Source organism: Clarias gariepinus, chromosome 19 (genome assembly GCF_024256425.1).
Source record: "Clarias gariepinus isolate MV-2021 ecotype Netherlands chromosome 19, CGAR_prim_01v2, whole genome shotgun sequence".
Classification (NCBI taxonomy): Eukaryota; Metazoa; Chordata; class Actinopteri; order Siluriformes; family Clariidae; genus Clarias; species Clarias gariepinus.
The window spans coordinates 8143435-8158689 of NC_071118.1; the positions used below are offsets into that span (position 1 = coordinate 8143435).

Consider the following 15255-nt stretch of genomic DNA (forward strand, 5'->3'; position numbering starts at 1 on the left):
TGCCCAACTCACTGCAAAGTTAACTGTGCACCTCAACTCTCCTGTCCACCAAAACTGTTCGTCAGGAGCTCCACAGGGTCAATGAACATGGCCGGGCTGCTATAGCCAAACCTTCGGTCACATGTGCCAATACCAAATGGCAGTTTCAATGGTGCCAGCAACAAAAATCTTGGACTGTGGACAATGTGAAACATGTATTGTTCTCTGATGAGTCCACTTTCACTGTCTTTCACACATCCGGGAGAGTTACGGTGTGGAAAAAGCCCCAAAGAAGCGTACCAACTAGATGCCCAGAGTGAAGCATGGGTGGTGGATGAATGATAGTTTGAGCTGTAATATTATGGCATTCCCTAGGCCAAATACTTGAACTAGTCACTGCCAAGGACATGGTTCAAACATTCAAACAATGGTATTCTAAAAGCGGTGACTTGTATCAGGATGATAATGCTCCAATACACACAGCAAGACTGGTGACAAGAGAGGTTTGTGAGTGAACATGAAAGTCAAGTTGAACATCTCCCATGGCCTGCACAGTCACAAGATCTAAGTATTATTAAGGCACTTTGGGGTGTTTTGGAGGAGCGAGTCCGGAAACGTTTTCCTCCACCAGCATGAAGTAGTGATCTTCTTCTGCAAGAAAAATGGCTCAAAATCCCTCTCGAAAGCCGTTTATCGTTGCTTGCATTAGTTAAATGGTTATTTGTATAAAAGTGTACAAATAATATAGAATCATATACTAACAGTGTTACCAGCTTATTGGTAAGCTGGTAACACTGCTGTCACAGTATGTGACAAATAAAATTTTAATTGAATTTATTTTACTAGAGAAAATGATTAATATAATATTTTACATCCTGTTTAAAAGTAAATAAAAGGCTTGATTCTTTTACATTTTGACTTGTGTATAGAATATTTAGCAAGAAGCAGAACCAGGTTAATTTAAAAAATAATAATATATGAAAAAAGACACATTTTTAATCGTAGGGAGGTTTGTGGGCAAGAGGATTTATACTGAAAGGAAGATGAGAGAGAGCATGACCAGAAGGTGGCGGTGCTGCAAACATAGTGTATACAAGATGCCAGTAAACACTAATAAGAAGAAAACTTTTTTTTTTTTTTTTTTTTTTTACATAATTGTGACTACAAATTAAAAGTCCATTCTCCATTCATAACCAAAAGCTTTTATATATATATATATATATATATATATATATATATATATATATATATATATATATATATAATTTTCTTCACTAATGGTGTTTACAATAGAGAAAACCCGAAGTCCTTCCTAAGAAAGCTCATACCCAACAGTACGTGTACATTCTCAAATAAACATTTTTGCTGACTGGTATTTATTTAAGCCACAACCATACTGCATCCACATGCTACCACAATTAGCATTAATAAGCGTTCACCAATTAAAGTCTTTATTGACTCTCAAAGTAGTAGAATGTGAAGGCATTATCATCATCATCTTTTTTTTTTTTTACGGCATATACAGTCGTGGACATAAGTTTTGAGAATTACATAAATATTGGAAATTGGAAAAGTTGCTGCTTAAGTTTTTATAATAGCAATTTGCATATACTCCAAAATGTTATGAAGAGTGATCAGATGAATTGCATAGGCCTTCTTTGCCATAAAAATGAACTTAATCCCAAAAAAACCTTTCCACTGCATTTCATTGCTGTCATTAAAGGACCTGCTGAGATCATTTCAGTAATCATCTTGTTAACTCGGGTGAGAATGTTGACGAGCACAAGGCTGGAGATCATTATGTCAGGCTGATTGGGTTAGACTTGACATGTTAAAAGGAGGGTGATGCTTAAAATCATTGTTCTTACATTGTTAACCATGGTGACCTGCAAAGAAACACGTGCAGCCATCATTGCGTTGCATAAAAAAAGGCAAGGATATTGTGGCTAATAAGATTGCACCTAGATCAACAATTTATAGGATCATCAAGAACTTTAAGGAAAGAGGTTCAATTCTTGTTAACAAGGCTTCAGGGCGTCCAAGAAAGTCCAGCAAGCGTCAGGATCGTCTTCTAAAGAGGATTCAGCTGCGGGATCGGAGTGCCACCAGTGCAGAGCTTGCTCAGGAATAGCAGCAGGCAGATGTGAGCGCATCTGCACCCAGAGTGAGGCGAAGACTTTTGGACGATGGCCTGGTGTCAAGAAGGGCAGCAAAGAAGCCTCTTCTCTCCAAAAAAAACCATCAGGGACAGATTGATCTTCTGCAGAAAGTATGGTGAATGGTCTGCTGAGGACTGGGGCAAAGTCATATTCTCCGATGAAGCCTCTTTCCGATTGTTTGGGGCATCTGGAAAAAGGCTTGTCCGGAGAAGAAAAGGTGAGCGCTACCATCAGTCCTGTGTCATGCCAACAGTAAAGCATCCTGAGACCATTCATGAGTGGGGTTCTCATCCAAGGGAGTGGTCTCACTCACAATTTTTCCCCAAAACACAGACATGAATAAAGAATGGTACCAAAACACCCTCTGACAGCAACTTCTTCCAACAATCCAACAAAAGTTTGGTGAAGAACAATGCCTTTTCCAGCATGATGGAGCAGCGTGCCATAAGGCAAAAGTGATAACTAAGTGGCTCGGGGACCAAATTGTTGAAATTTTGGGTCTATAGCCTGGAAACTTCCCAGATCTTAATCCCATTGAGAACTTGTGGTCAATCCTCAAGAGGCGGGTGGACAAACAAAAACCCACTAATTCTGACAAACTCCAAGAAGTGATTATAAAAGTATGGGTTGCTATCAGTCAGGATTTGGCCCAGAAGTTGATTGAGAGAACGTCCAGTCGAATTGCAGAGGTCCTAAAAAAGAAAGGCCAACACTGCAAATACTGACTCTTTGCATAAATATCATGTACTGTAATTGTCGATAAAAGCCTTTGAAAAATATGAAGTGCTTGTAATTATATTGTAGTACATCACAGAAACAACTGAAACAAAGATCTAAAAGCAGTTTAGCAGCAAAGTTTGTGAAAACTAATATTTGTCATTCTCAAAACTTTTGGCCATGACTGTACAGAATATCAATACTTGCACAGACATCAGGTTAGAAATCACAGCTTTCAAATCTCCTCAGTCTAAAAGTGAAATGAAATTTTCTAAAACAAATGTGCATCTTCCTCTTTTACCTTCACTTAACCTCAATAGGCAAAAGTAGGAGATTACAAAAATGATGTAAAATGAAAGCCTAATCTCTAAGTTAGGGACCACTGACACTGATGACCTCTTTCATAAATGTCACTCTAAACATCCCAAAGAATAACACTGCCAATTAGTTAGGTCATTAATTAGTTTCTGCAAGGTTTCTCTGTAAACTGTTACTATGAAGAAAAGTACAACGGGACACATGTTGTACTTCTTGGTAATAATCTGTACCCAACCCAAACATCCTTTAAATAGAAAATTATATTTCAGATATCTTAGCCATTTTAAGTTGTGACCTTGACCCGGATCCCAGGACCTCCAGGATCACAGGTTTGAGTATATATGTTCTCCTCACACTTGGTGGGCTTCCTTCCACTGTCCAACACATGCAATTTAGGCAAATCGACATCTCCAAATTGTCCATAGCATATGTGAGCGATTAAGTGTGCATGCACGTGTCCTGCAATAGATTATTTGCTAATTTAAATTTATTTGCTGTTTGTTTGGAATCAAAACAAAATAAATATAGAATTAGGATATTTATAAAATGGTTACATAATCGCAATACAGATCAAATCGCCACCTAGGTATCATAATATCAAATCATCTGGTCCCTGGTGTTTCCCATTCGTACTGTAGAGTATAAGTGGTAAAATAAATGAGTGACATGGAGGTTTTATAATTACAATAATTCTATACAAATTCTTTCTCTTGATGGACAAAATGAAAAACATACACAATCATTATATACCACATTACCTTTTATGATAAAAAATATATAATTTAAGTTGAAGAAGTGCACAGGATATTTTACAGATTTGTGTAAAAAGATGTTTATTTGCACATACAATTAATTTTCCTTGCTTGTTGAGCTGATTGACCACATACAATATGGAATGTAGACCACGGTTTTATTTTTTGCAAAACTTATTCATTGGCTACAATGTGGTAAACCTTTAGTTCTAAACAGCTCCAAATGACATGGGTGTTAATGTGCCTAGTGTATGCATCTCTATCAGGGATGGACATGAATGCTGTAGTAGTGGAGGGTCAGTATCCAGCCAGTAGGAAATTTCATGAATTAGCACAATAACAGAAAAACCACCAAATTTACTAGACTCTGATGCTCCAGGCTAGTTTCAAGCCCTGGTCTTCATGGTGTCCACCAGTGAAATAATAAGTATATCCCAAGCTAATTTTAAACTACAGAATATAATACATCTAGTGCCATTTGGCACTCCTAACATAAACCCAGATTCATTTATCCTGGTCAAGGATGATGCTTATCCCAGGAACACTGGAAAAAAAGTAGGTATACATCCACTCCTTTACAGGGCACCATGTACAATCTTATTCACACCTGGGGGCACTGATCCACTGACTGGCATGTTTTGGGGAGGAAAAGGAAAACACACTGGGGGAAAAACACACAACCCTCCACCCCACCGTATCCCAAGCTCAGGACATACCTAGGGATTTGGAGCTGCGAGAAGGCAACACTATTTGCTGCTACTGACAATATATTCATGAAAAATACTTCCTAGAGACATTGCAGTGTTTTGCTTGTTTTAGATAGTAACCTTATTCTCAACTGCATCGCCATAAAACATACATGGGTCTTGTAAATACCACAGCCAATCACACTTATTTAAAGGAGCAGCTTGTAATCTTTAAATTTATTTCTAGACCTGTACAAATCAGTTAAAAAGATACTGTAGAAAAAAAAATATTTAACGCTGCAATGGAGTAGAAGATTTAGGTAGCAACAGGCCTAAAAATTACTAACTGCTCCTTTAAAGGCAGGCCCAACCTGCATTTCTTCCACACTGATCCTTCTGAAGATTAAAAAAAAAAAAAAAGTCTAGTATTCTGTCTCTTTTGGCAGGGGACTCCTCAGAGTCAAGTCTGTTAGGTGCGTTTAGAGAAAAAGAGAAAGAAAGATAGGATTTTGGCAGGATCCATGTATGGACTAGGGCTAGAGAGTAAAGCTATCTACTTGTAAGCATCTTTTTAACAAGTCAGAAGCATTTGATTTCCTCTCTTTTCCTCCTCCTTATCCTTCTAGTTTCAGTCTCTTATTCCATCTCATGAATCACTGTCAGAGCCGTTGCTGCTGTCTCGGCTGATCTCGATCTGCAGTGATGGAAGGTTGTCCAGTCGGCTTTTCTTCATTTTGTTGGACCGCTGCTCCTTCTGCTTGATCATCGCCCCCCACATTTTCTGCAGCTGTGAATCCTCATCCTCATCCCCGGAATCATCTACTCCATCCGAGTCCGCTTCGTCTCTCTGCCGGCTCCCACGTGAGGATGGCACGTTGCTTCCTAGCCTGCCAGAAATCTTGCTATCACTTTGGACATTTTTATTTGATGGCCCTAGGCGGCTCCACAGACCACCTGACAAAATTTTAAAAAGGAAAAAAAAGGGCATTCATCAGAAAAGTATAACATGTACACTGACCATCAGGACGTGTGTTGCACTGTCAAAATCTTACCAGACTTTTTGTCTTTGGTGGGAACCCGTGGTTCATGTTTACTTGTCCCGAGTCTGCTGTGAACGTCAGTAAGAGGTTCTCTTCGAGCTGCTGTGTTTCTTGGAGGCACAGGGGAGACAGAGCGGCGCCTTTCTGGAGAGTGCGGCCTCTTTCCCAACCTCTGTCTCACATCTACAGAAGAGAAGTATTATCTTTATAGATAAGTTCTTAATTACTGAATAAGAATGATTTTGATTGTTTTCGAAAATGATCCTCCAAGTATTGTCTTACCAGTCTTTCCAGTAGAGGCCACAGGGGGGCGTGTCCCCTGTTGTGAAAGGCCCTGTCTTTTCTCCTCCAGCAACTGCCTGACATCGGTCACCTTTTCTGGGGTAGGTTTGGTCACACCACTACCAATACGACTTCGTATACTGCTACTAGATGAGCCTGTGTCACTCCGAACGGAATTTCTAGGAAAAGAATAAAAAAGTTATTTAAAGATTTTTGTTCTAGACTTTTGTTTAGTTTTTTTAAAGGCCACTTAAAAAGAGATTATTCTTTAAATCTTGCTTACCTGATGGTCTTGAGGTTATTTTCAACCTCATCTGCATACATGGTCATCTTCATGCTTTTTTTAGGTGAAGGTGTTGAGATCATCTTGAGCTCTAGGTCATAGTCCATTTCATCTGAATCTGACGACTCAGAGAAAGAGCCCCCGAGACGACTACGGACGCCCCCTTCCCCAAGTTGAGACCCCCGTTCCCTGTCTCTATACTCGACGACTCTGTCATCAGCATCCATGTCTTCCTCACCATCCTCCTCCTCCTCCTCCTCCTCCTCTTCCTCTTCTATGGGCTCCTCTGGGAGATTTACTAGATCAGCTGTTATTAGAAAGAGAAATGCTCTATGGTCAGTTAAGAGGTGTTGACAAACTAAAAGATCCATCCATGTTCTGGGATTGATTAACAAAGTGACAAAACTGAATGAATAAGCAAATTCATCAATGAGTCAGGCAGAGGAAATCCATCAGAGCTGTCTCAGCCTGTTTGTAAATATGACTCGTACCTGAATGTCGGTGTGTGTATGGTGGAGTGTGTCCCATGCTGTCTCCTATTAAGGGCTTTTTGGTCTTTAAAACGTCGCGCTGGATTCTTCGGGTATGATATCTACGTTTCCTAAAAAAATAAAAAGAAAAGTTAAGTAAGTTAAAAACTTGTAAAACATCAAAGCAAAATTGAGCATCAATTCATTTAGATTTAATTCTAAATACGTTAAAAGTAGCTGATTGAGGCTGATTGAGGCAATTTCCCCCCAAAAAAAATTATCTTACCAAGAATTACTGAGGATGCCCTTCATGCCTCCATAGTTTGGATTGCCATATTTCATATAGTACCGACTTCTCCTTGCAGCACCCAGCTCCTTTTTATCATCTGATAAATATAAAATGTTATTGCATGTTCTCTCAAACGCTCTGAAAGCAGTTTTGTTCCAGTAATAAACTGTGCGACTAAAGTAACACATTTTACACTCACAGTTGCCTATTCATCTGTTTTAAATTAGCGAACAGAAACTAAATTCGCATATTCGTGTGTAATGTTAAATCAAAGTTTAGAGAAGGATGTGTTTCTATAAGACAAATCCTCACCATGTGTGGCAAATCGCAGAAACAGCTTGTTGCCTTTGAAGGATTTGGTCGCAGGGCGCAAGTCATTGCGGAGCAGAGACTCTTGCTCTGCCTGAGATAGCTGGTCTGTCTGTGAACCACAGAAAACATCAAACATAAATTTAATTGTATGAGCAATATATATAAATACATAAATTTAATTGTATGAGCAATATATTTACCTGGGAACTTCCTTGAGTAGTTTTTTTCTCTATTTCCTCTTCACTATCACTGGCTTTTCCTTCACTATCATCACTGCTTTTGTCTGCCTTCACCACTACATCATCGTCATCAACCTCCCCTTCCTCTTCCTCATCATCATCCTCATCCGAACCATGATTTCGCCTTACTATTGAAAAAAAAAAGAAGAAAAACTATATTCACTAAGAAAATTCTACTTTTAGCCAAAAGTAAGGAAAGTACAATAAGCCAAAATGTATTTGATATAACCTTGTAAACAAGACTAGAAGTTTGAAAGACTAACAAGACTAACCTCTCTCTTCTTGGACTGGGACGTCAGTGGTTTTGGTGTCAGCAGTATTAGCGTCTTCTTTGTCAGGCATCCGACTCATGTTAATCAAAGCTCTGGAGGGAGTTATGTCATCTAGCCAAACTACATTACCTAGAAATTCATATCGTATATTGTTTCAGCATTCCTAACATCTACATATTGGACCATTATAGCAATATATATATATAAAATAGCAGTAAAATGACAATGTTCATTCTACTTGGTACTGAACTCACATGAAGCATCATCTATCCACTCAATATGTGCAGGAGGATACTCTTGAAAGTAGCTGAACACATCTTGGGTGCTCATGTCATCCACACCACTCAGGTGCAAGGCCTCCGGTCGGATCTTGGGAATTGCTATAAGGAGAGAGAGAAAGGCTTGAACATTTTAGTTTAAATTTTTTTTAATGTTTGAATAGTTCGAATTTAATTTAGAACATGCTCATTAAGATATGACCATTTACAGTTATTTTATGTTCTACATAGCAAGTTGCCAGATTATCACAAGACATTCAGTACCTATACAAGCTATACAATTACTTTATCCAGTTGCTATTATTAGAATGGGAATTCTTTGCACAGAAATGACATGGACAGTATAGTGTGTATGACTTGCACACTATGTTATGCAAGATAGGGGTAGGGATGGAAATGTGTCTTAATAGTTTGGCTATGAATGTAGTCGCAAAAAATAATTAAAACAATTAAATTGTTTTAAAATACAGGATGGGCCATTTATATGGATACACCTTAATAAAATGTGAATGGATGGTGATATTAACTTCCTGTTTGTGGCACATTAGTATATGTGAGGGGGAAAACTTTTCAAGATGGGTGGTGGCCATTTTGAAGTCGGCAATTTTGGATCCAACTCTTGTTTTTTTTTTTCAATAGGAAGAGGGTCATGTGACATCAAACTTATTGGGAATTTCACAAGAAAAACAATGGTTTTTACCATTGCTTGGTTTTAACGTAACTTTATTCTTTAATGAGTTATTTACAAGTTTCTGACGACTTATAAAATGTGTTACAAATGTGTTATAAACTGTGTTCAATGTGCTGCCGATTGTGTTGGATTGTCAATGCAACCCTCCTCTCCCACGCTTCACACACTGATAGCAACACTGCAGGAGAAATCCAACACAATGGGCAGCACATTGAACACATTTTATAACACATTTTATAAGTGGTCAGAAACTTGTAAATAGCTCATGAAAGAATAAAGTTAAATTCCCAATAAGTTTGATGTGTCACATGACCCTCTTCCTATTGAAAACAAAAAACAAAAGTTGGATCCAAAATGGCTGACTTAAAAATGGCCACAATGGTCACCACCCATCTTGAAAAGTTTTTCCCCTCACATATACTAATGTGCCACAAACAGGAAGTTAATATCACCAACCATTCCCATTTTATTAATTCATATATTCATGTATTCATAATTGGCCCACCCTGTATGTAAACTGTATGCATTGTTTCTTGATTTATCTTGAAATATCTAAAATACACCATGACTTTAAATCCCTTAGCTTGATTCTGTGGGTCAATTCAGCAATTCACAGTGCATGCATATTTTGTTTGGTTTACTTTCTGTATCGGGGCCAAATAATGCCGTACTCTCGCTGCATTACCCAGAGCACCTTCACACTCACAAACTAGATTTGTTGATTAACACTTGTTTTTGTTGAGCAGAAGTGGCTTTATTCACTCCTGCCCAAACAATCTGCTTCAAACAGACAATTTCCTACCACCCAAATAACATCTAATCTGGCTTAATCATGTGGTTATCTCTTACTGGACAGTGTAAAAGAGGCTGCATATCTAATAAGTATTTTAAAAGTAAACTGTTAAAACAACCAAGGGATCTTAAACAGAATTAGAATGATCCAGGCATTATCACAACAAAGAACCAAAACAGTATAATTAAGTTATCCAATTTCCTGTCAGGTTAATAAACAAAACTGTTAAAGCATTGCCATTGAGAAGACTTAGATGGAATTTCTGACCCTCCCAGTCCCCTTGAAATCTAAAAGCAATTAAAAAAGCCCAACCAGAAATTATCCCTTATTACTAGCAAAGCCTGACTTACAATTTAATAAAGCCGGCAGCAGCAGCTGCTGTCTCAAGCAATGAAGCGCACACAGCACCATAGGAGACTTGCATAATGATTTTAAGACTAAAGGAGGCAGAAGGTAAATTAATAATTACTTAAGAAATGAAGCAAGAGTTGAGCTGGAAAAATATTTATTAGACACAGCAGTCAGCATATGACTTTAATGACTAACATGTTGCATTTCAAAATGCTTAATGGTTTTCTATGTTATCCAAAATGCCATTAGACTACCTGTGGATAGTGAAGGCAGTAGCAATTAAACCTGCTCTACTTAAAGGGACTGATGCAGCAGGACATTAAACCTTTAAAGTCTCTCCAGCTCTCTTACCTCCTCATCCGTACACTCTTTTTAAACAAGGTTATATGGTTCAATGCCCATGCTACGCATTCCATATCCAAATAACTTTGAGCCAAACTTGTATTTCAAATTCTTCGCCTAGTGACATTGTAAATGTAACTCTGTAACATAATTTTTTTTTTACAACCACCAATTTCACACAGGTATAACAATAATAGACCATTGCCTAACTAATTAGCAATAGAATCATTATGCATGTCACAAATATTTTTGAGTTACAGGTCCCCCCAAAGAATTTTTGTTATTGTTTCCTCTAAGGGATGTGACTCTTCTAATCTGAATGGGTAGTGATATGCCATGTTGGGCTACTGATCGGAAGGTTGAAAGTTCAAATCCAAACTCCACTTAGCTGGCACTAAGAGGCCCTTGTGCTGAGCCCTTAACCCTTAATTCATAAATGAAAAAAAAATATAAGTTGCTCTAGATAAAAGCAGGGACAAATGGCCATGTCAAGTGTTATGAAGGGCATGGGCAGGTATTTCATGTCCCCAGGGGCACTGCTGTAATTGCCTTGAATTTCCCACTAATAGAAGGGGCACCAAGGCATTTAAGTTTTACAAGGGACAAAGAGGCCACTTAGCAATCACTGTACATATCTGATTATTACATGCCAAGAAGCATGTAATAAATCAGGAACCAAAGGTATCCTATGCATTTATGACCCTCATTATTATTCATTATGTCATCCTCTAGATTATATGCAATTCATTGTAAAGACACAGTAATTATAAATGACTGAAATGAGCAAGTTGAGCATAGAATATTTTCATTACAAACTAATTTTATTCTATTTTTACCTTATTTTAAAGTACATTACTGCCATGAAGCTACCTTAGTTGAAACCAGGGTGCAAAATTCACTGAGGCAACAACAGCATTTTATATATAAAGTGCTAGTAGCATGTTCCGACAGGTTGAGTGCACACCACCCAAGAAGTGTGAAGTAAACTTATTTCACTGACATAGTTCTTCGTGAAAACCTCGATTTAATAGTGGCGTAATGGCTTTTGCCGCACATTTTATATTGTACGAAATAAGAATAGTGACCCAATGCCACTGCCGGTCAGTGGGGTATGAGGTAAAGTGTGATGCAGTGTTAGTGGTTGATGATTTTAACTGATATCTGAATAGATGTGTAAAATTACAATTACATTGTTTTAAAGGACACAAAGGCACCATAAGAAAAAAATCAGGACACATTATTGCCTCAGTGGTTTCGAAATTAACAGGGCATCAACTGGTCACGGCAAAATTCTGTCATTGCCAACATAAATTTTGCAACCTGCTGGGCTAAAAGAATGTGGCCAGAGTATGTATACAAGTAACTGTACAGAACTAAACACAACCAGTGGACAAATGACAGCATTGTGGATTTTGAAGTCAAATCTAGTGATGAAAGCAGTGTAAATGTTGGCTAGACAGCAAATTGAACACACATATACAGAATATGTGCAGATGCATTTCTATAAAAGCTGAATAACGTATCAGGGTATTATGCAACACATCCAGTACAATTATTACACAGCGCATCTTTCACCAAGGTAAAATTAATGCAAAGTAGAAATACAGACTCTGTGTGTGTATCTTATGCCTAAATAACATTTCACCAGCGTTTCACCAACACTTTCCAATCTCTTATTTATATTATAAATAAACAAATATCTTATATTGTGTGGTCTTAATTGTTACTGAGCTCCTTGTGTGAACAGTAGAGATGGGATAGTATTGATCGATTAAGTTATGAATCATGATTCTTTTGTGTGGTGATTCTGTGGCACAACGCTGACTGCAAAATAGATTTTTATTAAAACTAATTTCACATTTATAATAAAAATGAATGGGTTGATCAGTCAGTGAACAGTTTCAGTGGCAGTGACCGGTGATTGACCAATCAGCCGCAGATATAAACAATTCTGTACCGAGCGCAGAATTCTTTTTTGGCGATACATTGTCAAAAATTGGCTCCCCCCCCCCCCCCCAAACTCTGAGCAAATTAGACTCAAACCCACTCAAATGTAATGAGATACATTCAATTAACGAATAAAGTTCATTAAAGGGTTAAACTTGTAATAAAATTGAAAAAAAAAAATCTAATTGGAATGTTTGAGATTGTGACACTTATAGGACCGCAATTATAATCGAATCAGGAACACGGTATCATGATATTGCACCGATGGTTACTTCCCATCCCTTGTGGTCGGTACTTAACACCATGGACTAGACAGAAGAAACGTTATGCAAGTGCAGCTCAGAAACAGTTGTTTAATGCATTTTTTTTTTTTACCTTTTTTTATAAGCTCCCTGTCCAGCACCACATTTCTTTGAGCGACATTGTCCTCTGCACGAAAGTGGAATCGCCTCGCTCTTTTTTCTTTTTTCTCAATTGCTTCCTGGGGGGAATGGTTACACAAAAATAAGGCTAGAACTCAGACAAAAATCAAGACATTTGGTGGCTTTTTTGACTGCTAAAACTGTGTGGGCATGTGTGAGACAGAAAGAGAGAGATACCTTGGATGTAACATCGATGCCAGTAATAAAAGCGCCTGCCTTGTTTTCATATCTCCGGCTTGTGTCCTGAGAAAAGGTCAACACAGATTACTCAGGCAACTGTGTTACATTTCACTGTCATGAATAAAATGTATCTCCATAGACTATTATCCATTGGAGGGGGAGGGGGGGGGCATATGTCGTTAATTTTATAGTAGTTATGAATATAACGAACCCTGAGAACACGCTTGCATAGGAGTTAAGATTACTTTTCTTTTAGAAACCTAACATGGTACTGTACTGCCATGCAGCTGCCACTTAACCATTAAGACTAGCTAGCTGTTTAGCTACATTTGAACATTAGCAAGACGTAAAATTCTATTATAGAGCGACTGGCAACACGGTAAATATGTTGTAAATAAAAAGTACATTTAATACTACTAAGAATAACAACCCATGATTTAACAGTAAACAATGGCTGGCCAGTCCTGATATGGAAGCGCATTTTCATAAACAGATTCCACCGCCCATCCCGCACCGACCACCGGACACTTACACTACGCAACACCGCGGCTCGAAGGCCTCTGCGCAAAGCGTCCTCGTTCTCCCGTGAGTTAGCTAACGCTACCTAGCTTACCGGCAACAATTCCTTTAAACTTCGTCGAACATGAATAGATTCCAGCTCAAGCTCTCCCTCCTCGACCTCCATAGGTTCCGCTTCACGATTATTCCGGTCCGAATCGGAGTCGGAATCCGAGTCAGACCGGTCCGACGCGCTTTCATGTTTCACAGAAACCCGCAAACTGCGAACAGCCGCCATGACGTAACAGGCTAGCTAATGAGCGACCTAGCTAATATGCTAAGCCTCTTCTTCATTGAAGTAAGTGAAACCAGAACTAGTTAGCTCTGCTAGCTCACGCGCCTCCGAGCAAAACCCCAGAGCGCAGCGGCGGTACAGCGTTATTAGCGCACTGCCTCTGAGAACAGGCCACCTGTTGGCGTCATGCTTCCTTCAATGGCTACTCAGATTAGTGTAATTAAAGGTTCCCGAATTAAAATGATGCCTTCAAATACCTCGTAATTTATGTTTTCGACACGAGAAGGCGAACATACTGTTATACTTACTGTAAGAACATAGTTCCTCTCTGACATGAAGCAAAAAGCAGTTTTTAAGGCATTAATATTAATGTAGATAAATAAGTTTTTTTTTTTAACAGATATAAGGACAATGCTAAGACAAGATGACGCCTTTTTCACGTTTAGTTTTAAGAGCCATGGTTATTAAATACAAGTCCAGTACTGCCATTCTGACACTGTTAGCTTCCTAACACTTTGCTGTTTATTTGTGAATAAAATCAAATAAAAATAAAATAAACTGTGAATAATATCACAAATAAAGGCTTATTCTTCCATACATGTGGAGAAGGCCATTTCAGGGAACTCGAGCCACAAGGCACAACCACACACACACACACAATCATATACTACAGGCAATTTTGATATGCATTAGTCAGACTAAAGCCTTTGGACTGTGAAAGGAAACTGGAATACCTGGAGGAAACCCACCTAGCACAGAGACTCTACATGCAAACTCTACACACACACTACTAGGAACTTTATTTTCTGTGTGGGATTTAGCTTTTTTCTCTCGCTCTCTCATATTAAGTTATTGTTTACACCTGGGAATGTTCACCCAACCTCCACTTTTCGAGGTAATTTACCAATGAGGTGCCACCATTGGGGTTAGTTGCACATTAGACAATCTCTGTAATATTCAATAAACCTTATATATGTAGTATTTCACAAAAGTGAGTACACCCCTTACATTTTTGTAAATATTTTATTATATCTTTTTAAGGGACAAAGCTAAGGATATAAAACTCTGATACAGTAGAATGTAAAGTAATCAGTGTACTATCAGGTATCTTCTCCACCTTCCGTTTGAGGGTGCCCCACAGATGCTCAATAGGGTTTAGTTCTGCAGACATGCTTGGCCAGTCCAGCACCTTTACCCTCAGTTTCTTCAGCAAGGCAGAGGTTGTCTTGGAAGTGTGTTTGGGGTCATTATCATGTTGGAATACTGCTCTACGGCCCAGTGTGCGAAGGCAAGGGATCATGCTCTTCTTCAGTATGGCACAGTACATGTTGGCATTCATGGTTCCCTTAATGAACTGTAGTTCCCCAGTGCCGGCAGCACTCATGCAGCCCCAAACCATGACACTCCCACCACCATGCTTGACTGTAGGCAAGACACATCTATTCAATTCAATTAAATTTTTATTTGTATAGCGCTATACTCTACGTCCATGAGTCCCCCAGATCTGCTCCTTTACCTAAGACAAATCTATTTATAAAAATGCTTGACTAAATAAATAAGTTTTAGCCTAGACTTAAACACTGAGACTGTGTTTAAATCCCGAACACTATTTGGAAGACTATTCCATAATTTGGGGGCTTTGTAAGAAAAAGCTCTGCCC

The 15255-nt window shown here is 38.5% G+C and overlaps 1 protein-coding gene across 1 annotated transcript; it reads right to left on the reverse strand.

Moving 5' to 3' along the window:
• Nucleotides 1–3989: 3989 nt before the first annotated feature.
• On the reverse strand, nucleotides 3990–13748 carry ncbp3 (nuclear cap binding subunit 3). Its single transcript, XM_053479219.1, has 13 exons — nucleotides 13416–13748; nucleotides 12800–12865; nucleotides 12576–12681; nucleotides 8053–8178; nucleotides 7799–7927; nucleotides 7488–7654; nucleotides 7288–7396; nucleotides 6973–7072; nucleotides 6708–6817; nucleotides 6217–6523; nucleotides 5934–6112; nucleotides 5664–5834; nucleotides 3990–5565 (listed from the first exon to the last, which is right to left on the reverse strand). The coding sequence occupies exons 1-13, from the start codon at nucleotides 13596–13598 to the stop codon at nucleotides 5258–5260; spliced, it is 2061 nt and encodes a 686-aa protein (XP_053335194.1). The 5' UTR covers nucleotides 13599–13748; the 3' UTR covers nucleotides 3990–5257.
• Between the last annotated feature and the right edge of the window lie 1507 nt (nucleotides 13749–15255).

Bases quoted from the DNA above. Each gene is read 5' to 3' on its own strand.
- ncbp3 (XM_053479219.1), bottom strand. From the start codon at position 13,598: ATGGCGGCTGTTCGCAGTTTGCGGGTTTCTGTGAAACATGAAAGCGCG. The intron at 8,179-12,575 runs GTAAAAAAAAAA...CTCTCCTTATAG, and splicing joins CAGGGAGCTTATAAAAAAAG to CAATTCCCAAGATCCGACCG. The intron at 5,566-5,663 runs GTAAGATTTTGA...AAATTTTGTCAG, and splicing joins CACCAAAGACAAAAAGTCTG to GTGGTCTGTGGAGCCGCCTA.